The sequence below is a fragment of the Semicossyphus pulcher genome, unplaced genomic scaffold, assembly GCF_022749685.1.
Source record: "Semicossyphus pulcher isolate SPU_LCO1_2020_fin unplaced genomic scaffold, fSemPul1.0.p SCAF_22, whole genome shotgun sequence".
NCBI classification, from domain to species: Eukaryota; Metazoa; Chordata; class Actinopteri; order Labriformes; family Labridae; genus Semicossyphus; species Semicossyphus pulcher.
This window is the reverse complement of record NW_027211696.1, coordinates 14,006,599-14,032,871: the sequence shown is the minus strand read 5'-3', so window position 1 is coordinate 14,032,871 and position 26,273 is coordinate 14,006,599. Positions and strand designations below refer to the sequence as shown.

At 44.0% G+C, this 26,273-nt stretch overlaps 2 protein-coding genes across 5 annotated transcripts in view; one reads left to right on the top strand and one right to left on the bottom strand.

Moving 5' to 3' along the window:
* Positions 1 to 26,273, bottom strand: part of LOC138602071 (mucin-2) — a 45,113-nt gene that overhangs the window by 10,708 nt on the left and 8,132 nt on the right. For 3 of the 4 annotated variants that reach the window (XM_069673454.1, XM_069673457.1, XM_069673455.1), the window contains exons 2-3: positions 21,271 to 25,077; positions 18,493 to 18,567 (exon numbers count right to left, since the gene is read on the bottom strand). In XM_069673454.1, coding sequence (XP_069529555.1) covers positions 18,493 to 18,567; positions 21,271 to 24,248 — 3,053 coding nt within the window. In that variant the 5' untranslated portion in view covers positions 24,249 to 25,077. The remainder of the gene's footprint in view (positions 1 to 18,492; positions 18,568 to 21,270; positions 25,078 to 26,273) is intronic. The other variant, XM_069673456.1, reaches the window with a different exon arrangement.
* Positions 21,594 to 26,273, top strand: part of LOC138602072 (BCL2/adenovirus E1B 19 kDa protein-interacting protein 3) — a 31,585-nt gene continuing 26,905 nt past the window's right edge. Inside the window, exon 1 of the mRNA XM_069673459.1 lies at positions 21,594 to 21,826. The gene's annotated coding sequence lies outside the window, so the exon portion shown is untranslated. The remainder of the gene's footprint in view (positions 21,827 to 26,273) is intronic.

Below are 26,273 nucleotides of genomic sequence, written 5' to 3'. Positions count from 1 at the left end.
ATCGAGCCACACGGCTGGAAAACTGTCTCAAGGAGAAGAGTTAAGTTTTTGAACACCATCTGATATCTAAAAATAATTTAATTAACTCAGTATCCCACGTTGACAGGCTTAAAAACAAATTTGAGCCCAGATAATGAAGTTGTGATGATGAGAAATTGTCTTACATCTAAAGATAATGAGATAATTAAGGTGTGATCTCAAGCTAGACTCCCAGTCAGCTTGTCTACAATCAGGTTTTGTTGTTGTCAGCTTCACTTTATTGACAGCTGGCGGAGGCATCTGTTGTCTGATCGTGACTGACAGAAGGTCCGTGCTATAGAGTAACCACGGAGCAATTAAGAGGAGGTTTCATTTTTACGACAGAAAGGAGTAATCTTACATTTCCACACCTCCATTCGGCGAGCTTACACGGGCCTGCTGAAAATCCCATCAAGAAAATAAAATAAAAAAAAGCTTCACTAACAAGATAGTAGACTCCGGCAAGGAGTGATGGAAAATGATGTCTGCAGAAAACGGCAGAGAGCGGTGAGGCAAAGTATCATTTCAGTTTGTATCGCTGGGAGGAGGCTGTGTGACGGAGCAAGAAGAGAAAAGACACTGACGCTGTAAACATGACTAATACCTCAGGGACACATCATGGTATGATTTATGCTATCCACGGACGGGCTGACTATGCGATATAATTTATGCTAATCATCGGATGCTAAAAGCTTAAATGCACATCACCGGCAGTCAGATCACATTACACCTCAACAGTTTTATATTGTATTGAAACTATTTCAGCGAGCTTAGGATACAAATACTTTCAAGGTCGATGCATTTGGCTTCATAACTAAGTGCTGAAGTGCTTGGCAGCCTTTCAAAATAAACAAAGGGAAACCTGTAGTGGATGAATTTAAATAACCTAACCTTGTGCAGCTGTAATGTTACCGTCTCTCCCACCATCTCTGTCCTCCTGCTTGCATCTTTTTTTCCATTGTTTGATAATGAATGCCAAATATTTACATTTTCAGAGCAATTACCCACGTAGATTTTACTAATGTGACCTTATTAGCGACCTCTGGCACTTTCAACAGCGCTTTGTTTTTCAAAAACCAGACAGCGCAGCCGTTCCCAGCGCGAGAAAAGGGCAGTCTCTCACCTTGCTTGTACTTCTCTTCATGTGCATGAATAAATAAAACTCAACGTTTGTTTATTGAAGAGACCAGATGAAGAAGCTGGCAGGTTTTTAAGATCAGAGAAAAATCAAACAGACGCGTAAATAAAGAGCAAGCGAGGTTAAGATTGATTACAGAGGAAGCATGAGGATGTAAAAGTAGATGTAGGCCAGGAGCTTACGGTTCCATCAGAGTTAGCCTGTAGCAGCTTAAGACGTGACCCGCTATTGTGGTGTAGCTCTCAGTGCTTTGTTTACTCTGCGGAGCCCATTGTGCCATGGGAAGATGCTGTACAAAGTGTATAAATGAGACAAGCTTGCATACACGGAACCAGCAGCCAAAAGCGAGGCTGGCATTCCCGAGCATCCAGGATCTGCTCTGTGGGGACAAAAGCTGTTCGCTGTGAATTCACAGTCATTACTGGTTTACTCTGGGATTCACAGTGTGTGCGTGCGGGTGTCATCTAACTGCTGCTTTCAGCTGACTGATTATTGAATGTTGAAAAACAGAGGGAGTGGTGGGTGCGATGAAGACCTGTAACAATTAGAGTCTGACCGATATATTCGTGGGGCCTTATTATCGGGCCGATATTGGCCCATTAGAATATATATTGTATGCATGCAGTGTTGCAGAAAAAGGGTCACCTCACAGTTAGAAGGTTCCTGGTTCAAATCCCGGTTCACTACTGGATAGTTTACACGACTTCCAGCACTATCCGCAGCACTTACAGCAGAGTATTGCAGGCGAGCAGACTGTGGTGTGCACCAGGAATGGTTGACAATCTACAATAATAATGTTCTTTTATCAACTTATTCCAACCAAGATAACTTCCCTTTAAAGTAATCATCTGGAAGATTTTCATTAAAATAAATGTCTAAGTCACTATCTATCGCCGAATGAGGTAACACAATGGTGATTGAGCCTATGGCCCACTGATGAAAGCCTTTGCTTTTGCAGTATTACAGACTGGGTGTCTGTGGAGACTTTCACGTAAAATATCCCAAGCGGCGCCCAGTTAGAGACGTGTTTTCCATCAGCCAGCAGTGGTTGGTCTGCCAGAGAGGGTAGGCGGAGTTAAGCGGCTGCTTTTCCGGTCTCTGCAAGTGTTGCGAGTAAACAGTAATCTACTATGGCTGAACAAACAAAGAAAAGATCGATGACTACAGATACAACTTCAAAAAGAAGTGAAAATCCAAAGAAAAATAAACAAATTCGACGCTCAGATGAAGGCAAACAGTCTAAAAAGGAAAGCGACCGTCAGCCAGGAAAATCAAGATTTACAACCGGAGCCAACCGTGGACGTCACACATGCAACACTGTCTGGATATCTGGGAAGTGTGCTCCCGCAATTACCGTTTATCGCCACAGGTGCCGCCAAAGAGAACGAAACTGAGATCTTCAAGATTACAATTTTAAGGACCTTTAAAGTCATTTTGGGGGATCACTCCAAAATATAATAATATGCCAGTTCAAAAATTCACTATGTCTGTAATCATTTAATTTTATCCCTTTAAAACACAAAACATAAAGTCTTAAAGGGTCTTCTGGCTGAAATCTAAAAAGGCTTAGTTCAACACATTAGAAATAAATGGACAATAATTTAACTAATCAGAGAAGAAGAAATTAAGTTACAGCAACTGAGCTGTTAAAGCTGCAATAACTAATTTGTTTGGCCTCTTGGTGGCAGCAGCTACAAGCGGCACATTGATGATCATGTTTTAAAGCATTAGTCCGACAAAATGTAGGGAAATACACTCATTGATTTCTGGCAGTGAGAGATTCATGTTGAGATCTGTGTAACTCTCATGTGTGTTAATATGAAGCCAGACCCAGCAGCTGAGTCGCTTAGCCTCGTTTAACAGGGCCAGACTTTTTCTTGGACAAACGTCCATGTAAAAGTGACTTTTGTTTGTTTGGCTTTTTTGTTATATATGGACTGAAACAGGCCGATCGTTTCCCATCTTCCAGACTTCATGCTAAGCTAGGCTAATCGATCATGGAGGCAGCCTTATAGTATGTTTAACAGACGGACATAAGAGTGGTATTGATCTTAAAGTGAGCTACACCAGTAAAGTTGCAGGATGGAAAATGCTGAAGAGATGTTTCTAAACCGCTGAGCAGGAAAGTTTGAGCTAGCATGGTTACCCTTCCCTATTATTGAGGGGGCCATGATCTGCTGAACATGTCACTGAAATTCAGTCCAACTGTTAGTCTGGGCACAAGCAGAGTTTCATGCAGTTAAACTCAAGTCAATGTGGATCTGTTTTAATAATAGCAGAGTTCTGGCATGGAGGAAATTGGACCAAGCATTACTGTTCGGTCTCCTGTGGCTGTTGTGGGCCAAATTTAGTGCAACATATGTGATGAGGTGTGCTTACCAAGTCTGTGCTAACATCCAAGCCAGGATTTTTCCTCAACACCCGCCCACAACGGGTATTTATCCAACTCTCAGACACAAAAAGTGCTGCAGAGTTTTCCTGTTGCTGGAATTTTGTTTGCCCCCCAGGTATAACCTGCACAGTAACTCAGCTAAGGTGAATTAAAAGGCAAAAGGTTATAGCTGGTTTCACGCAGCACCGCTGAGGTATTGAGTGATGGCTGCTGATGGATGAGCCGCTTCTGAAGAGGTCTGAGCGAGAGGGGTGTGACGGCAGGATGGCAGCGTGCCACCTGAAAAAAATAACAACTAGCAGTTAGGATCCATCCATCTTTATCTGTGTCGCACCCATTCATAAACACACACTGAGGCTTTTTCACAGCTCCCTTTGTGTGAAGTGGGTGTGTGTGTTTGTTTCACCTCTAGCATTCGGAGGTGGGACTGATAACGACTAGTCTTGAGGGGAAATTACGATTTAAGACCAAGGTGAGCGGTTTGGGAGGACTGTTGGAAGACATGTGCGTAGATACAGGAAATAATGAGCTGATTAACTCAAACCAAAATGGGATTTCTGGGGTGACTAAAGAGGTCAGAAATATTTAACGGCTACATCAAAGAGATGAGCTTTACTTTGTTTGGATTTTTTGTGTGTCTGGCATGTATGTTTCATGTCTGCAGATCAAAGACTTTTTAAAGCACCTGTGTTCAAATAGTTTCCAAAACATTCTCAGATCATTACGTAAAAAACAGAATAAAGGGACCTAAAAAAAAAGTCTTTGATCTTTGTGGGTTGGGTACTCCACATCTACGAGTTATGCATGCACAATAACACCAGGTTATTTGGTTGAAAGCAATGACTGTACATAAAGATGGACGACGTGTCTCCATCTGCTCTCATTGTACAAAAGTGAAGCCAAAATACCCCCTGTGACAGGTGCTGCCATCTAGCGCTGGCGACGTCATTTGGAGCCCGAGTTGCGCTGTAGATATCGGCATGTGGTGAACTTACCGGAAAAAAACAACAAGGATCCCACACGTCGGCGTATTTAACAGCAGAACAGCTTCTTGTGTTGGTCTGAAGCAGACGTTCACAGATATGGAAGCTTCAATGACTGTAGTGCTTGTTGGCTGACCGCCGGGGGCAGCCCTACACACGGGTCTGTATGTGCCTGACTGAGTAACTGACTGACTGACTGACTGAGTGACGATACTTTCACAGTCGTAGAGAGAGAGAGTTGTGACATCCCTATGGCGGATTATGGAGCATATTCGACCTCAACTGACGCGACTCTCTGTCTACATGGCTCTGGATACTTTGTTCGGGGAGTAGGTGGGGCTGCTCCTCCGCTGTCCTCACCTACATCTGAAGCGCGCACCTGCTTTCAAACACATCATCATCGGCCTCATAAGGACAGTCCTTGAAACACATTGCCCACAAAAGCGCGGTTTGACCTGATGCAGTCAGCCACATGCTAGGTTTTGACCTAGTCTTGTTTTAGTTACGTCTCCTCTCGCTGTTCCTCCTCTACTCTGCTAATCTGGAACAGATCGGCTGCAGGAGCCGTATTCTGTCAATCATCCTTTTTATAGGATCAAATAACTAATTAAAAGTAAACTTGTCAGAAAAATGAACACTTGGCAAATCAGCACGATAAGAACTAACTATAATAACAGATTATTATTATTTGGCGTTTATTTTGATTTTATAGTTTGACTCATGTCCCATCTGTTAACATGGAGGAGGCGGGCTTTATGACCTATACTGCAACCAGTCAGCAGGGGGCGATAGAGATGTTCTGGCTTCGGGGAGCTGTCATGTCGTCCATCTTTTTATACAGTCTATGGTTGAAATCGACAGGAAAACACTCCTGAGTGGACATTAAGTTTCCTACAGTGAGAATAGAGACAGCATAAATGTATTCAGTTTAGTTATACACAAATATGAAATGGTACGAAGTCCCAAATTTTAAAGGATTTTAAACAAAGAAAAAATGTGATTATGTCATTAACTAAGGCTTTACAGATCATTAATAAGACCTATTTTAAGTGTTAGTTGGGCTTTTGGATTTTACTTTCTGTTTTGGATGTTCAGTTTTTTAATAAATGGACTGATGTCAGGATGCCGTGCAGTCTTTTCCAGAGTGTAGGGACAGAAAGATTGTACGAGAGTGTCCCTGTTTAAACAGTGAACATTTCTACAGACAGCTGATTGTCTGTAGAAAGGTTTCTGATATAAAAGGCCTCACAGCGCTGTTCTGTGTGCACGCCGTGTAGGTGTGGCTTTAACGCCAGAGCCTCATTGGCTAATAATGAACAGCACAAAGTGGATGTGTAGACTGTTATGTAGATGGATAAGTGGATGTGCATGTCGAAGTGGATGATGTTGTATGTCGGTGATTAAACATGCATTGCTATCAGATAACAGCATACACGTGCACATACACATCCGCGTATCCATAACACCCTATATACAACGGCATAGACATGCACATGTACTATGATTAAGAGCCGATCGGCCCGCCATAGTTCAGAACACTTTTTAAGCGTTCAAGAGTGTCAAGAGAGTGTTTACGTAATGTCTTGAGTAAGTTAAAAAGTATGCGAACAGAGCCCCTGCTCGGACAACGAGGAAACCCTGAAGCTGTGTTGCAGCCTTCTGTGTGTAGTTTCTACTCTCTGACTCCCTGTACATTTGTTGATGGGTAAATTGTAATGTGTTTGTATAAATAATCTTGGCTACAGTGTTGATCACGCCATTATCGTGATTATTTCTTCCTTTTTTCACGTTTAATACTTCTAATATCTCAAATATCGATGATCTCTGATAAGAAAGCACCGTGCCAGATCTGGGCGAGTGGGTGCCAGCGGAGGAGCTTCAGGGATCTAATTTAGCTGTGGGTGTGATTGTAGCGTGATTAGTATTTATATGACACATCATTCACATTAGGCAGTGCTTCCCTGTTCCACATGCCACTCTTGATCTTCCTCTCTCCTCCCTGTTTCAAAGACGTGGCACGTCGGTGATGGGCACCATCTGGCCCTCACTGTTGGCACGAGATCGGGCTCTGTGATGATTGCCAAGCGGCGTGAACAAGGGTCCTCGCGCTCCATCTTCTCTTTGTGTGTGCGCGCCGAGCCCTCCTTCTGTTTCACACACACACCCAGTCTTATATCTGTCATTCCTTCACACTTGTGAGTGGTAGGGATGCACATTCGTAAGGACGTATAACAATGTTACGGTTACACATCGCCAGTCGAAAGCGTTTTCTTTCACATGCATGCTCTGCGAACACTTAGCATATGGAACTAATAATACTATTTATTGGTGTTTTCTTGTCTCCTCGCTGTGAAAATCTCTCTCCCTGCTGGCTCAACATCTCCTCTGTGTAGTTCTGTTTGAATGAGAGTGATGCCTACGGTGTATTTTCTCCGTCTCCCCTGTGAGCTGCCTGTTGCTCTTTGGCTCAGCCCTGAAGTAAAGATGGATTACTGCAGAAGAACTGCCTGCCCTGCCCTTTACACATTTCACACACACACACACACACACACCACTTCTCCATTATCTGCCTCATCCACGGGGAAGCGGTGCGCATGTGCACACACAAACACACACACACACACACAGGCAGGTCTGAAGGCTCTGACAGGGTGGTTAGCAAAAGGTCAGAGTCAAGAATCTGACAAATCTTTCTTCAGAGAAACCGAAACCTCTCATACGCAGTTAAACTGAAGCTACACCAGCTCTTATTCCGTCTCTTGTTGTCTTTCATTCGTTCTTTATCCATCACTGTCTCTCTCTTTCTGTTTTTACTTCCAGATGCACAGCCAGGTAGAGAATCTGTTCTGTGTGTGCCGATCAATTTGCTGTCAGATATGGACGACCTGGCCATTTGAAATAGCGGAGAGAAGCACATCCACGCTGAGCAGTCAGAAGATTATCCTAGTGTTGTTTGGCTGAAGGGACTTAACCTCAGGGTGCAATCGGTGCGTTATTGATTCATTGATGAGACAGGTAGTTTTTGATTAGTGTCTGGGAATGTTACAGATTATTTTCTTTCCTAAAAGCACAAATACAGAACAATACATTTGACTTTTTCAGCAATATTATATCTGCCAATATATAACTGCCTCTTGATTTGACACCTTATATAGACTACATTTCCCCTCTGAGGATCAATGAAGTCTTATCTTTGTGCCTGTATACCTGTATATGCTTCACCGTTACCGTGCAGAACAGGGGAATTGAAGGAAGGGCAGCCATGTCTCTTAGTAATTGCATGTACCAATTTGCAGCATCAAACATGTTTTAAAGGACACTTTATGCCACCAATTTTTCATCTTTTTTTCCCCGTTAACAAAGAGAAGAGACATTATTCAAAATGTATTGCCAAGCTGCAAGACTTACAAGATTAAAATGGCGACAACATATACTATTTGTTTCCTCTAAAATATCCGCTCCTAGAAGACTTTTTTGTTGGTGTTATATTCAGGCATCTAGCACCTGGTTAAGGTGCGGGAGCCATCCACTCACACTTGGTTAAGGAAGATTGGAAGTTTCCTGATTCTCCAACTAACCTGTTGGTCTCTTTGGCCACGAAGGATCCACCGGGAGCAAGAGATTCATTGCGCGCCAATTCAAACAAGATGGCGGACTCTTAAACAGTCGAGGAACTAACTTTTAAATGTAAAAGTTTTTGGTTCTAACTCAGTCGAATAGCTACTGATTCAAATGTTAAAGGGCCAGTTCAACGATTTCATCCTCAGTCCCATCATGCTATTATGGGGAGCTAATGCCATTATGGTAGGAAAAAAATGCAAATTGTCTCTGTGCTTTTGAAGGACGATATCCGCTTCCGCCTCCGATGTCATGTCTCGTTCAAAATCGTTAGGTTTGAAATGTAGACTGCAGACCTAAAGATTTTATAGACGATCCACTGGTATATTCTCGTCGTATTTCAGTTTCTGTACCGCTCTGAGCCGTTGCCTGCAGTGATCAATGTCATTGACTGGAAAATGGCAGTATTTCACTCATGAATTGCTCCTTTAAAAATAACAAAATGGGCCTTGAAACAACTTATCTTTAGAATAATAGGTTAAGTAACGTGATGTTAGTTAGCTAGTCAGCCCACTAGCTACCTGTTGCTATGCGTCAGGAGCTGTGTTTGGTGACGCAAGGTTAAGGGCGGGAACAGCTGGTGATGCAAACAGGATATCCACCGTAGACCAGACTGTCTCATTTCAGTTTCGGCCTTAGCGGTCTACGCACAAAGGTCTCATCCTTCATAGAACGCGTCCTTCAAAGGATGCAGACCCTGGATAAAGACACATCTTCTGAGAGCCATGAGAGTGAGACGTAACAGTCGAGTTGTTGGCCAGAAGTTCTGTTAATCTGAGGAGAGACTTCACAAGGACTGACCGCTTTAAAATACGTTTCCAAATGACATTTGTTAAAAATAAAGATTACAGACAATTTAAATTTAGGGGAAAATTGTGGGCATGCATGACAGCCAGACTCGATACATGCCCTTTTCAACCCTAACATATAGGAAGCGCTTGAGCTCCTGCTCTGACGCTGAAGTTCAGCGCTGGTTCTACATTGTGAAGTGCAAAAAATGTCCAATATAAACATCATATCCACGGATCCCGAGCTGCCTGATTTGTTTTTCGACGCTGCTTTTAAGATTCATATTTTGTCTTCTCCGTCTTTTAGACACACAAACACGCACACACTTTTTTCTGTCACTTCTACATATCCTCCGCTCCGTTTCGTCTTTCTGTCGCTTTTACTTTGTTGCGTCTTCAAACACAGATGCACTTTCCCTCGCCTCCTCTCTCTCTTAACCTCCGTATTTTCCCGGGGAATTCATTTTATATTCTATTCAGTCAGGTCTTTTCACTCCCTGTTATGATAATGGCAGAGGACTGTCAATGTTTAATGAACGGCTGGAGGCTGAATACAGGTTCAGAAATATCCTTGTGACCGTGAACATGAGAAGTTCATCTATAATTTGCTCGCACATCGCTGTGTGTTCAGAGGAGCTCGTCTAAATGCGCGCACAGTGGGGCTCAGATTTATTTTGGACAAGTTTCTGCTCATTTGCTCTCTCTATGTATAGTGCGGATTTTGGTTTCCCTGAATAAACTGCACAGAAACACCTCGGGTTCCGGTTCATTTGGCCGTGGAAGGAAAAGCAAAGCTGCCTGGGCAATCTTTCCCTCTCACCTCCTCTCTGACGCTCCTCTGCTCTCACCCCTCTTCCCTGCTGCGAGTTTGCACCACTTCCCCTCATCCCCATTTAGGTGTGAAATGTATTTATATTCAAAGCGCAGAAAAACGGGGGAAATGTGGGGAGAGAGCGGAAGAAGTGACACAAGCAATCTACTGGAAAAGGCGCCTCTTTCTGATGTCTGTAGAGCACCGTATTCCCGCGGATAAAAACCAGGACAATGAGAAGCTGTCAGGAGCTATGGGCCAGTGTTGGAAGCGTGTGGAGAGTATTTGAATTGGACCGCTATGCTCCTTCTGGGCCACATGAGAAAGTGAATCAAAGGCGGTGAAAGGAAACGTGGGCCCAAGCTGAGAAGTAGCACTCTGGAGACTGAAGCAAATTATAGAGGGCAGGAGGAGTGTGAATGAGGCCTCCATGCACCACAGCTCTTAACACTGAGTGACTGACAGCACAGACACTATACATTGTTCTTACGGGCTCCATCGAAAAAACCGAGAAGAGAATTTAAAACACGTCTCACCTGCAAAGCTCTGAAAGGTCAGGCACCGAGACATCACCACAGCGCCCTATGACCCCTCCTTAACATTGTGCTCGCAGGATGCACGCCTGCTCGTGCTACTTGAAGTCTCTAAAGCCGCTTTCCCACTGGTCAGAAAAAACACTCAGCTTTTTGCTTAATGGGAAAGGTTACAATCGGCATTCAGACCCGGGTAATTATCTCCTCGGCTCCGATCGGCATTGATGGGAACACAAAACCCGTGTCGACACGCTAATCTCCGGCACGATGCTATGCTCCGTTGGTAACTTCTACGACTCCTTATCATCACAGCTACAAATTCGAGCAGTGCTTGAACATCGTTCCAAATTTGTCGCCGCCAAGTTTAATAAACAGACTGAATGAGTAATAGATACAATAAAGACCTAACCACCGTAACATCTTCACTGATTACTAACCCTGTTTCCGGCGCGTTTGTGACGTCAAGACGGCGACGCAGCAGAAAAGAGACCGACAAGAGTATACTTCACTGGCAATGGGAAAAGAGACAATCGGCATCTATAAGCAGGTCTTCCCAGGTCGGAAAAGCCCGTGTCAACACGCTAATTATGGTGGGAAAGAGTTATTAGAGAAGTATGGAAGGTAGTGCTTTCAGTTATCAGGCCCCTCTCCTCTGGAATCATCTACCAGCCTCTGGTCCAGGAGGCAGACACACTGTCTACCTTTAAAGAGTTGGCTTCAAACTTTCCTTTTAGATTAAGCTTGTAGTCATCGACCTTTTCTTTGTTTGTTCAGCCATAGTAGATTACTGTTTACTCGCAACACTTGCAGAGAGCGGAAAAGCAGCAGCTTAGCTCCGCCTACCTTCTCTGGCAGACCAACCACTGCTGGCTGATGGAGAACGCGTCACTAACTGGGCGCCGCTTGGGATTTTTTCTGAGAAAGTCATCACAGACACCCAGTCTGTAATACTGCAAATGCAAATCAGTGGGCCATAGATAGATAGATAGTGACTTATTACTTCATATCTTCCCAAGAGTTTTTGAGCTCCCTTCTCTCGCAGTCTTCTGTGGATCCTCGCTGCAGACTGCTTGCTGCCTGCTTGACTTAAACTGCTACAAAAAGTCTGTATTATCTGTATTATTGTTGTTGCCGTCTGTACGTATCCCTGTCCGCATGTGCGTCTTCCCTCGCTCCCTCTATGCCACTTTCTCGTACCAGCCAGTCGAGGCAGACGGCTGTCTATGAATAAGTCCGGCTCTGCTCGAGGTTCCTGCCACTGTTGCTCATTGGTGGATTAATGTTGGTTCTCTGTAAATAACATTCAAAAAAAGCACAATCTTGACCGACTCTAGTGTCACCAGATATCTTTCGCTGTAATTTGTCTCTCTCTCTCTACATATAAAAGCTGATTGCTTGATAGATGTGCACTTCAGGGTAAAAATACCCTTGACTTCGACGCATGAAAAAATGGTTTTCATGTTATTCCTCCACGCGCCTATCAGGCTACATTATACTTCCTGTTTAACAATGCAAGACATGCAGCGCTGCTCCATCAGGGGGACAAACGTGTCTGGCAGCCATCCTTCAGCCGCACCGAGCCAAAGGAGCCATGTCTCCAGGTCTCTTTTAACACTATTATTACTTTTTAAAATCTTTTAAAGCCGCTGTGATGAATTTTTAATGCGGATGAATATTTCACTGCACACTAGAGTTAGGCAAAGAGAGAGGAAGAGGTACGAGTCATTGAGGGATGCACGGCGAGAGAAAAAAAGTGGGATATTGATATGCATGAAGAGTCATCCAAAATTTCCCGTCCCCTGTGCCCAGACTCTCTTATGCTCCACCAACTCCCTCCCTGGTCTATCGCAATCGAAGGACAGCATGCGAGTTTCCAGTCCTGTCATGCGTTGTCGTGTCAGCGGAGATGTGCGTCAGGAAGCGCTGATTCATGATGGGTGTGTGGTGATGAGTTGTTACTGTAGGCGCTGTCACAAAATGTTCGTCTCAAAGCCCTCCTAATGGATCCGTCTGCAGCCTTCGTCCTACGAGTCTCAGTCAGAGGAACCCTCCAACCTACCACCACCACCGCTCATCTGGCATGCATATGCATATCGCAGATGTGAAGAGGCATTCATTGACAAATAGGACGCTCAAAAGAGGCAGCACAGGCTGTAAATGAGAGAGAAAACAATGCGAGTGTGAAACGAGGCCGCAGTACAGATTTCAGACGAGCATGACTGGCATCCCCGGGCCAGCAGGAACGAAAGAAAGAGCAGGAATGCTTCCTCAGCAACCTTTTTTTTTTCCTCAATTATCTGCTGTTCAGTGAAGGCGATGACGGATTGTGTTTGGGAAAAAGAAACTCTTAGTGGACTCAGAGTTTAGCAGAAAACGTACGGTCCAGAGAGTCATTAATCCATCTCCCATCGAGCTCCTCCAGCGAAATGCGTGATCGAGCAATAGACAAAGCAGAAGCGGAGATAAAGCAGCAGAGTGCAGATCTGATTAGGCTGCCGTCTCCGCGCTCCACAGGGATTAAGCACAACACTTCCTTGTTAGGCCTCCATACTTTTTATCCATACAGCCTGTTTGCCATTAGCCCAAAAAATAAAACACAACTCCGCTCGGTAATTAACGCTCCTGCTCGGCCACACAATCACATCCACGCATTAACGTGCAGCTAATGTGCAACAGCTGCCCGATAAATAACATCAGATACATCATGCATTATTCTTGCTGTAATGTGAGACCCTTTAAAACCAGAACAAATGAAGCGTTATTTATGCGTCCTGGTTCGGTACAAAATGTTCAAAATGTTACGTTCTGTAGTCACATTTGCATGGATAAAGTGCAATTAGCATTTTTATATAAGCTTTGTCCTGAAAGACGTCCGGAGTCACCGGAGACTCTGACGCTCTGTGAGCAAACACACAAACTACATATGTGTCATAATAACTGAGAGATCACTTTATATAATAACTAATAATTAATTAACAATAATTACGTTTGATTTCAGCCTCAATTTTCTCCTTAAAGTTTTTAAAAGGGAAGAAAATGTGGTATAGTGTAAAACACAGTAAGAGTCAAGTGTTTAACCTTGTAAACATCTCCATGTGGTGTTCTTCATGTGCTACAAGACATATCAGGGACAACATCAGCAGTCGTCTCCATGGCTGATCCTGTCTGCTTTTAAACTGCAGTGTACCAAGGACAGGCTGAACAACACGTTTTCAGATTGGCAGGGGTTTGTGATGTCACAAACCTAAGGCGCCAATCCTGTTAATGGATGGGGTGACGCTATGCGTATCATTATTTGTAACCTGTGGTGACCACTTCTGCGATGTGCAAGCCAGCTGTAACTGTCATCGTAATTTTTGCAAACTCACAACTGACTACGTTAACGTCACTACTGCTAATTACTACATTTCAAGCTAGCTTAGTTTCAACAAGTTGCCACTAAACAATGGCAGTGACGTGTTTTGTTTTCGTGACGGAGTGGGCGGCTGGAAATTTGCATTGTGGGCAGATGTAGTATGCAGATTCAGAAGTTTGTAACGAGGGAGAAGGAGGAGATGCCTTGGGAGGATTTTTACAAGGTAATTAAATGTATTTTGCAGAAAAAACATATCGGACACAATTTATTATTTCAAGCAAAACATTTTATATGTCTTAAAACATGACTGGAGCTGCTCTTTAACTTGTTTTAAAATGTTTAAACTAAAGCTAATTTAAAGTACATGCTGTCTTAGAAAACACTGACGTAAGATTGACCTGTTGATGCAAGATTGCAGTAACCTGACGAGGTTATTATGAAACTTTCAGGGTTTTTAAAACAAGGCTTGCTGACGGACGTTTTAAGACCTTTTGACAACAATAATTCATACTTGGTTCACTTTGTGAAAACGGTCACCATTTGGTTACATCGGTAGGTTTAGGTTAGTTTTTGGACAAAGTACCAATGTACGTACGCAACTTACAAAACTCACATACACTACAACCATGACTAACACACCCTAATTGATCTAACTGACGCATGTACGTTACACGACTATCACAAGGGACGTAATTTGAGCAAGAATAGAACCCCAGTCTCCTGGACGAAAGGCCCATGATTGTTCGTAACATGTTTTGTGCTCGTTCATGCTACGTCACCTGACTTCCACGCCACATCAAACAAGAGGAAAGCGTTCAGACATGAGGCTCGATTGGTACCTACTGCGTCATATTTTGACTTGTGGGGCCACTGTCCAAGCTGCCATATTTAATGACTTTGGAGGGAGAATCAGCTGTGATAGGGCCCGACTACCTGATGGCTACGTATGCTCTGAAACGCTACCATTTAATGGGCTGACAACTCATGAATCAGCAGCTTAAAAGATGTCGAACCAAAACAAGAAGCTGAAAGACGCTAAAACGCTCCGCAGAGCTGAGGGGAACTGACGAGTAAGGTGGTAACATCTGTGGGTTTATCAGCTCAGTACGAGCAAACTCTTTCATATCTAGTGTTCGTATAATCGTTTCAGCTTTGATAGACAATCCTGTGACGCAGTATTTACTCAGGTCACGTTTTAAAGTGGCTTCAGGTCCCTTATATGCAAATCATCTGATTTTTCTAAATAATTTCCTGTCCGAGCTCCTCAGTCAGATTGATAGCGCGCCGTGTGCTGAGCTCTGCTTTTCTTCGACGGCTCAGACTTCTTCAAGAGGCTTTTTTTTTTTAATTGATGGAATCTGTCCTGTCAGATTTCACGGCTTTTCCATCACTCACTCCTTTTCAGGCTTCACTTCATATCTTTTTTCTCTCTCTCTCTCTCTCACTCTCTCTCTCCTCCAACACCTTTTTTCCCCTCTATTGCTGCCAAATTCTCTCTTTTAGACTCGGCTCAACTTGAGCCGCGAAGAAAAGAAAAATCTCCTCCCCCTTCAAAGCGGGGAAAATCCTCTTGTCACACATGAAAGAAGCATGTCGACTCGGCAGGTCGATTGAGCGATAAGTGCTCGCCGCACCGTGAAAAAGTGGACGTGTAATATGAGGTGTAATATTTCAGAACAGCCACTTAGGGAGAAAACACATGACGATCGGTAAAACACGTCAAAACCACCACTTCCTGTCACGTTACGCTGTCAGGATTTCTTATTCCCTTTCTGTTTCTTCCTGAGCCGTAACCCTCGACGTTACATTTAATCTTTAAGATGAAGCTGTGATTACTTTCTGAATGAATCGTTTTCTTTATGGGCTCCCGCTCCCTCTGCTCCATCTCTCTTGTTATATTTCTACATGTCAGATCTTTCCTCACATCTTCTCCTCTCTTATCTTCATCTGTCTCTCTTCTTGTCCTCCCCCACTGCCTCTTCTTCTTCTTCTTCTTCTTCTTCGTTCTTGATTGAGGTTTGCACACACAGAATAAATACAGTAACTAGATTAGGATAATAGTTTGATTGGATCATTAACGTGGTTCGCGGTAATTCAACCTCAGCGATAATATCATTTGTTTCATGATGAGGTTCGTGTCGAGGCCGTGTTGTAGCTACAGGAAACATCTTATTAGCGCCACGGAGTGATAAATAATAAATGAGTGAGTAGGTGAGTGTGCACAATCACATCACTGAAAGCAATCAGTCGGAGGTGCACACGCCACATTTCGCGGCTCCAGTCCACAATTAAAATGAGTGATGATGAAAGTTGGCCTCTTAATTGAGTTGTGCTTTCTCCGACACATGACGGGCGCTGCCTCTCATTGGTGTTTAATAATCAGAGACCTGACTTAACCCCGTCGAGCAATTTGGATCGTGTTTGATACACGACTTTCGGACCCCGCTTCATCATCAGTGGAAGATCAATAATTACCAGCAATATTGATCAGTTAACTTCCCTCTGGTGGACGATTAGTATAAAAGCAGGAATTGGATTCTCATATTCAGAGCAGCTCCTTGTTGACGATGCGTCTCGCATCTCATGACTCACCAAGCCGACACAGTTGTTGGTGGATTTTTAAGCAACATTTGCTTGATGATGCGGCACAAAATTACCCACAATCCAATGCTTTGATGGTTTTTAATAAATTTTGAATATTGAGTTGAACAAATGAAAGATAACCTGGTGTTTTATATCAAAACTGAGGATGGAAATATAACAAAAATATTGGGTATCCTGATACAAAGCAACACATTTACAAAGCTTTATGCAGATGGAATAACTACAGGACAGTAAAGATTCAGTAGGAAGTCTAAAAAATAAATATATTTTAAATTAGGTGCAACACCCTTCATCATAAATCAATAATTATGTATGATATGCACGTGTGTTACTGTACATGTTACTGTATATACAGACCCTGGTAACATACAGCAGCCCTATTCAACTGCCGGCCCACGGGCCACATCCGGCCCAGAAGCAACCTCCATGTGGCCCAGCAGCAAGTGAGTTAAACAGGCTATTTTAATATCATTTTATAAACATATTCGTCACTATCAGTGTTAATGTGTAGCTGAAATAGTTACAGCACTGCGAGCGTGGTCTAAAATCCGTAGCTGTCAGGAAGCGAAACCGGCGTGATACGTCTGCTGCCAATCATGATATCTTTCACAAGTCAACACTTTCTCGTGCGACACAAATCCGACCACGCGAGCAGCACTTCAAAACATTTGGCTATTTACAGGCACAGGCGAGTTCTCCACGGAAAATGTGTCTGTCAACCCTGAGACGTAAAACTGACAATGAGAACCGTCGGTTTAACGCCGCCTGGGTGTAAAAAATATTATTGGCTACATTCCTTTGTGTTTGTTTAAAATGTTTTAGTACCAAAAGCCCATCCACAGTTTCTGGCCCAATTGAACAGCCCTGGAGTCTGGGACCCAGGTGAATTCTGGGAATTCTAAAGTAAAAATCATAACTGACGAGTTCTAATTAAAGAGCAAAAGAGTTGTTTGCGGTTTAGAAAGAAAAAGATTAAACTAAAAAATGTGTAATTGTAAGAAATCCAAGTGTTTGGAGCCCGTACAGGAGAAAAGGAAGTGTTGTGGGGAACACGACTAATAACTTTAACTGACGAGTTAAAACTTAAAAAGGCGTTTCTAATACTTTACATGTTAGACAGCCTTATTGGGGAAGTGAGCATATACTGTTGTAGTATTCTGACCAGACCTGAACTTATATCTTAATATATTTTACTTTTTGTATCTGTCACATTTCTGTTAATGTTCTTAATGCTGTTTTTAACTGTGTAAAGCACTTTGAATTCCTGTATGTATGAATGGTGTATAAATAAACTTGCCTATGTACTTTATAAAATGATATAAATGTAATATACAAATATACACAAGTGAATTAGCATATATTTTAAATATTAGGAAATACAGTTTTTAAAAAAGGCCCATCTAAGATAATGTATAATGTAAAATACAAACGTGTAAATGTTCTAAAAGGTTCGATAAACACCAAACTACAAGCCCGTAATGAAATCATCTTTGTGTCTGTAAGCTCTCTGAACGTCAGCCCTCCCCTCTCACTGCAATTTCTTTCTGCTCTTTCTCTGTAAGATTTGCTTCTTCCACTAATAACCCTTTTTATTTTTTGCAATTTTGACATTTTCAAAGTAAGAGAGAAGGATTTTAATTTCATAGCAATCCACACTCCTCTCTTTGCCTCCCTTCAGCCTCCTGTAAAGTGTGAAATCCTGTTTGTTAATTGATTGATTTCAATTCAAATCTCAGAGCGGAATGATTATGCAGTAACTCTGCGAGTGTGCGTGCTTGTGTGTTCGACACTGCGTGCATCTGTGTGTTTGTATGTGTGTGTAAAAGAGCGATAAGGAGAGTTGAAAAATGGGAGAGGTAGAGGCGGTGGGAGGGAAGTGGGCACACAGTTGCACGACTAAAGTCTGTGTTGTTGTCGCATCATTAAATCTGCGAGAGTTTGCATGACAGTGTGTGTGTGATAAGTCTTTACAAATCCCTCATAACTGTGCTCACTGATCAAACCTGCAGCGGTGTTTGTGCAAAGAGTGGCCGCACAACGTGCCGCATCCGGCTGTGCTGTCACACCGAGCAGAACGGCAAACCCTACCACGCCGTAAAAAAACTGAACTCCCTCCCAAAACTGACGTGATGCAAAATGACAGCATGATGCACACAACTGTGCACCGAGACACGCACTGCGCTCTCGGTGCTCGCGTGTAAAAAAAACAAAAAAAACAAGTGATAAATATGCAGAAATTCACGCATCCATACCTGTAGATGATGCAGGCACAGTCCCTGCAGGTCCCACAGTTCTCAATGTCCTGTCCGGTTCGGTATGAATGTCTTCTGTGGAGAAGCACGGAGATGACATATCAGGGGTAAAAGAATGATTTGAATGTGTGTGTGTGCTTGTGTGAGACATATTCAGGTTATAGCTTCCCCGGTTGGACTGAAATTCTAGCGCACACATCCCTGCAAATAAAGCAATCTCCTCTCTGAAATCACCCCTGATCATTTTTTAATGAACGATACCCCCTTCCAACAGGCTCGGGCGGTTACGTAAAAAAACCATGAGTCACTATTTCACTCCGGGCATAAAATAATGCTTATGAGGTAAAAGTCAAGTCTGCATGCATTAGACTTAGCCCCGTCACTGAAGTCTTGTACTGGAACACGCAAGATATGTCACTTTATGAGACGGAGGGCCGCGCGGTCACATGCTCGAATGACTGCAAAGTATTGCGTTAGCATTAGCGTTAACGGCGTGATTTGGATTATGCTGCTCAGATATCAGTCAAGCCTTTCCATGGATTCATAGACACACATCTATCTGCTCCTATTTTGGTGCGATAAGGCGGGAGAAATTACTAAGCCGCTTACAATGTAGGAAGCAGATTAATTAAAGACTTGATGAGAATGGTAAAGGGGTTTACACTAAGAGGCATCTGAAACCACCAACATGATGACAGCCCAACGCTGATTCCTATCTATCCCCGCCTGCTGCATACATGCATGAGGAAAAAGAGCTGCTGCAAAATGGGTGCAACCAAGCTCCCAAAGTGCTCCCTGTGGTCTGACATGACATGAATTCTTCAGCGTATCGCGAGTTGGGACCGAGTTACATGACTGACACGAGACTCCATAAAAATAACGGCAGGCGCTGCCCCGCCGTCTGTCTCGAATGTCAATCTGTGGTTTCATTTTCTCGCCCTGCTGTTCTTGAGCTACTTCTGCCTTCTCGTTCTCGCCAAATTGACATTGTGTTCCGTCCACACGGCTTTGTTGCCAAAGTATTTACAATGCTGGGATTGGCTATAAATAGGGGGAGCCGCATCACAGCAAAGCTCAGGCACAACAGCCATCTATCTTTAATATTCACAGCGCATGATGCAGGGAGGTTATTACCGCCGCTGTGGATTTTCCCCTTTTTGAAGGATAATCAGACTACGACAACCAACTTGTCTACTTTGTTTCATGAAGGGGGGAGCAACCTTTCAGTGCAGAGCTACGATCACGTTTTCGTGTCTGCCCCTCGTTTGTTTTTGTGCGGAGAGAAGCAGATTCTCACTTGAAAAATTAATTGTGTGGGAATAAAACAGCAGGCACTTAGGCTACACGCTGACATTTACTTTCCAGGTCTCCTCTCAGAAATATCATAATTTACAGAGTCCCACTGTTTGCTCGTCTCTCCTTTATTTATCTCTCTATCCATACATCTATCTGTCTATCTTTGTAAGCTAACACAAGCCTAAATGTTACCACAGATTACCAGATGGCTTTTCACACTACGCTCGGCCCCTGGGTTAAAAGCCCCTGTTAGCCCAGGGTTTACAGCTCCATTAGCCTGCGGCTTCTAGTCGTTTCACATTTACAACCTCAAATGTGGGATAGTTCCTCCTTTGGCTTCAGGACTTTCACACTACATTTAAACCCAGACAAACCCCTCTCAAAACCCCTGATTTAACCGAAGGCTTGGCAACTTTTCACAGAACTGTTAACACTCCCGTTGAAGTAAGGAACACTACTGAACCTGGGTAATCTACGATGTGGAACTCTTCTATTAAAGCCAGATTTCGAACCGTTTAAATTTGGTATAAGTTCTACTAACTCAAGTTACCTGCACGTAATGTCCATTTTAATCCCAACTGTTTTTCCATGACTTTACAGGGTTATAACCAGAAACCAAGGTTAAGATAATTTTGTGTGAACTGAGCTTAGAGCAGTTCTCACATCATAGTCATCGTTATTTTGAGTTGAATTGTTTTGACAAAGTTAATGTCTACCTAAATTGTGTGCAATGAGCCACCTAGGACTTGAGCTTTGGCTTTCAAGCTTCAGTCTTTAACTTGAAAACAAACTCACGCTACAGTAAAACAACAAAAGGGGCTCTATTGGTGTGGGTGTGTTAATTCAAGTACTAGTTACACAATAAAATACAGGAAGGTGGGTTTAAGTAGTGGCGTTTGAAGGCTTGTCAGACGCCCAAACACTGAAGACTTTATAATGCTCTGAGACAGGATGTAATGATTCTAGAAAGTAATCAAGGTAAACTGTAGACGTACATACTTAATAAAGTAAACTTAATATGTAGGTTTGCAAATTGACTGGCCACAAAGGGCCACATGAAGCAACATTGCGTTTCACGAAAAGGCAGCCAAGACAACTGTTTCTATACAATACAGCATTTCTTTAATCTCTGTGTTAGACCTCCCTGCTGAGGAAATGCGGTGGCCAGAGTATTTTTATGATCTTAAATAATAAAAAGTTCCTCAACAAAGAAATCTACAAGAATGTGCACTTGAATGTTTTTGATATACTGCTGCAAACTGCCAGGCTGGTTAATTCAGTTTGAGTGTCAAAGCCGTCAGAGTGGGTTGCTGATAATCTTACAGTAGTAATTAATGCTATTATCTAATCAAATATGCAAGACAACATGTAGAAGTCTTAAGCTCAAAACCACATTGATTAAAATAGATTTGTGGTTTGGTGTCAATTTGCAAACCTTATCTTTTTTATACAAGTATCCACCAAAATGAAATATTTCCTCACCCATCTCTTTCGGCTTCCTTCTTCTCAAGGTCTTGAATGACATCCAGCAGGACTTTAATGGTGTTCTGGCTGGTCTCCAGGACCCCCTCCAGGCTGTGGAGCTGGTTCTGCAGGCTACGGATATCATGTAAGGGTCCATTGGGACTCAGGAGCTTTTCTGTCACCCTTGCTGGGTCCAGTTTACACCTGGCCCCGGCCACCAGCCCTCCCAGAATTTCTTGGACCTGTCTCAGCGTGTCAGCCTGGGTGGGGGTCAGGGGCCCAGCTGTAGGTCGCTCCCCAGAAGCAGAGCAGCGCCTGGCCCCAGAGCAACCCTGCTGGTTTGGAGGAAGAGGGTGTTGGCTGTTGGGGGTGTTGGGTCGGACATTGGCTCCTGAGCAGAGCATTTTGTGTAGTGCCCCAAGCTGAGCCTGGGCTGAGCTGAGACAGCTGGGCTTAAAACAGGCCTTGGCAGGAGAGGAGGAGGAGGAGGAGGACTGCTTCTCTCCCTTCATCACAGCAACTGGCGGAGTTTGAGCTCTGTGCTTCAAAGAGCTGGCTCTCTCACAAAGCTTGGGTGAGTCCTTACATTTTATATCGTCCTTTTTCTCCATCTCCCTGTCTTTATCTTTCTTGCTGGCCTTGCTGTCTGCCCTGAGCATGGGTGTACGGATTGCAGGACCTGGTGTATCATTTCCCTTTTTGCGTGGTGTGTAAGGTGGAGGTGGTGGGGGAGGAGGTGGAAGTCGAATGCCCCTCTTATCCTGAGCGTTGAAGGAGGCCTGAGAGGGGGGTGTGTATGGTGGCGCAGCACGAAATGTGGAAGAATACAGAGGAACAGCTTTAGTTGGTGTTGCACATTGTTGTGCAAGTGGAAGAGTTGACACATATGTTTTCACAAGTGGAGGCGGAGAAGTGCAAGATTTTAGTTTGGGGACTGGGGAGGAGTATGGGGTTATTCCTGTGTTGGCAGCAGAGGTATTTTGCAAAGCTTTACATGGAATATTGCAGTGAGACACAGTTTGTATGAGAGTGGCATAAGTAGGTGCTGTAGAATTTGGTTGAGAGGCATTGGGACCAACCGGATGTGTAGTGGAGTAATATGATATTGAGGTGCAAGACATGGCAGTTTGAGTTACAAATGTACAGGGTGTTGGGTTTGTAGGAGGTGTAGCGTTTGGTGCATTGATTGGTGGTTGGTGTGCCACATTTGGGGCAGTTATTGGAATATTGGTGGGATCACAGGGAGTTACATTAGAGGTTATACTTGGGGTAGGGGTCACACAGGTTGGGGGAGGTAATGATTCTATGTTTGGGGATGGGGAGGTGCAGTTTTGGGTGGTTTGTGGTGTTGCAGTTGAAGAAGGACTGGAGCAGACCACAGCTGTGCTGGGGGTTGTTGGTGGCGACACGACTGTATAATAAGGGATTGGGTGTTGGACAACAGTAGGTGCAGAAGTGGAGCAAGGAATGGCCATTGCTATGGGTGGAGGAGGGGTGGTGCAAGCTGGTTCGGATGGAGAGGAGCAAAGTGGCTTAGCGCAGTGTTCAGGGCTCGTTGTGGGTGCATTTGTAGTTGGGGGAGAGGTACAGTAAGGCACAGTAGTTATTTGGGAGGTGGGAGGGTCTTGAATTGCGGTTGGGGATACTGGTCTCACAGATTGAACTTGCATTGAGCAGGGTGATACCGTGAGAGGTGGGGAAGCACAGGGACTGCAAGTTTGTGTTTGGGTAGTGCAAGGTTTTTGATCTGGGGGAAGGTGACAGGGTGAGTCTGTTTGTATCTGAGTGGTGCACTGTTCAGTGTTTGGAGGTAGGGTTGGACGAGAGTCAGTAATCAGAATTTGGGTTGTGCATTGTTTGTCACTCAGGAGTGAAGACTGGCGTTTACTTTCAGTTTGACTTTGGACAGTGCAATACTTTGAATTTAGAGTGTGGGAAGGGCTCTCAGTTTGAACTTGAGTGGTACAGAGTCTGGTATTTGTGGGTTTTGGTGAAGGACTAGGGCTTTCAGTCTGAGTAATGGTGGTGCAGTAGTGGACTTCCTTTCCTGGATCACTCGTCGTCCTATTGAGCCGCTTCCTTCTCCTGACCGCTGAGGGAGTGCTGTTCCCCTGACGCTTGGAAACATCTCGACAGGATACAGTGGTACAGTGGCATGGCTCAACATTGTGGAGGACTGAAGGGGGGCAACTGTGCCTTGAATTTTTAACCAAACTAACAGCTGATTTCATGTCTGTTCTGCAAGATTTAGATCTTCGTTCCACCACAGTTCCTTCCCCAGGAGCAGAAGGACCATTAAGATCGTTGGACCCAGGCAACACATGGTTGTGTGTAAGGTACTCATCTTGAGAGTCATGTTCATCATCCCCGTCTACGCCCACTGAGTCCCCAAGACTGTGGCTACGTCTGTGTGTGGAAGAGATGGACTGGGGCTTTTTCAGGCATGGGGAGGTCTGGATGGCTGTGCTGGTGCTCGTGCTGGGCCTGCGTGTCATCGGCAAGGTTAGGGAGTTACTCTGTGGTGGTGCCCAGCATCGACGTGTTGGACCTGGCGTCAATGGATGAGGAGGGGCCCTGGCTAAGAAAGCTGCCACTACCTCTATAGTGCTTGCCATGTCCCCACGCACAGCCCCCACCACAGAGGTTTGGCCAGGTAGACTGTTAGTCCTTGGCCCATCCCTGTCGGCCCATGGCGTGGGAGCCCTGCTGCTGTGTTTGCGACTAGGATGCGGGCTGTCACAATCTGTGGCAGGCCTCTGATGGCTATTGTTTTCTCCTGTTCCGCTGTTGCCACTGCTGCTGCTGCCATCCTCCAGGTCTTTGAAGCGGACCTGGTGGGTGCGGTTGCGGCGCCGCTTTAGACGGCTCTCGATATCTGGGGAGTCTCGATTGAGCAACACAGAGCGGACAGTCATTGTCCCGGGCAACTTGTCCGCCAAAGTGCTCTTGCCGTTGGTTTGGCCTGTGAGCAATTGGTTTGGCTCTTTGCTCACCATTTCTCTTGTCTCTTTCGCTCCCCCCACATCCACAGGCTCTGCAGGCAGTTTGATGTTGTGAAGGCTTAGTTGTATCAGTGCGTCAACAAGGAAAGTGATCTCCCTTTCCTATATGTCCATTATAACACTGAGAGATCCTTGCAATTGATTGACTTATTTCTAGTTTCATCACAGAACATGTATAGGTGTGTCTTCATAGGATTGTGTGCAGCTGCTCAGGTTATTTCAAATCTATACACCAAGGACTTCCTACGATTGTCCTCTAGAAAGGTTTCACAGTTCAAGGTGTAGTAATAATAAGCACAGCAAGTAAAAATTAATTGTACATCACTGTGATAAATGCTAACCCAAAGGAACTCTCTTAACTCTTACGTTCGTACAAAAATAAATATGTGCAGCATCAAATATTCTTTAAAATGAGCGTGTGAGAAATGTCCATAGTGCTCCATGTCTTCGGAAGTTGAACATTTTTGCTTCGTAATCCAGTTTCTCTTTAAATTTCCACGGAGAGGAACTCTTGTTTAGGCAGAAGATGTTTCCAACAAACAAGCAGGGAGGATAGGCATATATCCTGTCCATCCTTTCTGTGTCCATCACATTGGTTTGTCTACTTGGCGGCCCTTCCTTCTCCAACTGCTTTGTCCCCTGGGCCCTCAAGAGATTGGATGGCCAAAGTATGAGATGGACTCGCACACTTACCCATAATGGCCTATCTGTTTCAATGTTCTTTGTTCTCACTTCCTTCCTTTTGATTTTATCACTTTCTCTCTGTGTTTCTTTCTCTTCCTCAATGACTCATTCTCTCACCGTTGGAAGACAGCTCGAGCTCCTAAAGAGAGCAGGAAGACAAAGAGAGAAAGAAGAGGTGTAAGAGATTGTAATTGTTTCCATATTCTTGCGTTCCTATTGAAACACTGTTCTTGGGGATAATGAGGAAGATATAACATAGGCAGCTATTTTAAAAATGCACGAGCGGGAGGTCGACACGGAATGGAGAGAGAAGACGTCAATTCTGAAAACGTGATGAAAGGATGTAGGTGGAAGAAGAAAAACAGAGTAGAGGAAAAACACAAGTGATAGAAAAATATCCACATGTAACAAGTGAAAGAGATTGTAATTATGGCCTATTCACACTGGCTGAAGGGGATACTTATGTGGATTTGAGTCTCCCTTTTTATATTTAATGTCCTTTGAACGTTTCCATGTAGGTATTACTTAGATTATTGTTATATAAAGCTGTATTGTGGTAGCAGCAGCCGTACTGGTGCTATTTAGTATTATTCCGGCTCATGTGCACACAGTATGACTGTTATCCTATTCCTCATATGCGTGTGTCTTACAGATTCTGCTTTTCCTCCCTGTTAAACAGTCTGCGGCCCTGTTATCAGTCCTTGATGATCTGCCATGGTGACATCCTTTCTGATTCATCCGGTCACTGTGTGACAGTCTGTCTCTCTCTCGCTGTATCTAGTAGTATGTTCTCGTCAGTCTGATTCTGCGGCCTGTTTTTGACGATCTATGGCCTTGATACGTATATATATATCACTTCCACTTCCTGTCTGGGCCACTGGCAGTCAAGCGTAATGCTGTCGTTTGCCATACACGATCTATGGATCTGCGCCTTGTTATCTCCTTGTGATTGCCTCCGACACTGACAGGCCCTTGCTAATTTTGTGCGCGAGTGTGACTGGCCGTTACTCTGTTCCCCTCTCTGCTGTGGGAGGGGTAATTAGTGACTCCTTCACAGCTCCCAGGTTATTTAGGGAGAGAGATACCCGAGGGGCTGCCACTTTTATTTACGTCCGCTGTTTTCCCCTCTTTCTTTCTCCGGCGCTGAAGAGGAGGATCTTTGTCACAACCACACCCCCGCTGTCAGAGCCCTTTAAAAACATGGTTATTAGCTTAAATTATGATTAAAGTTACAGCAGACATGAGCCTCGAGGGGAAATATCAACCATGCACGCTTGGATATATTAATGGATTTAGAAACAAACCACGGGATTCCTCTTCATATTACTTTCTCAT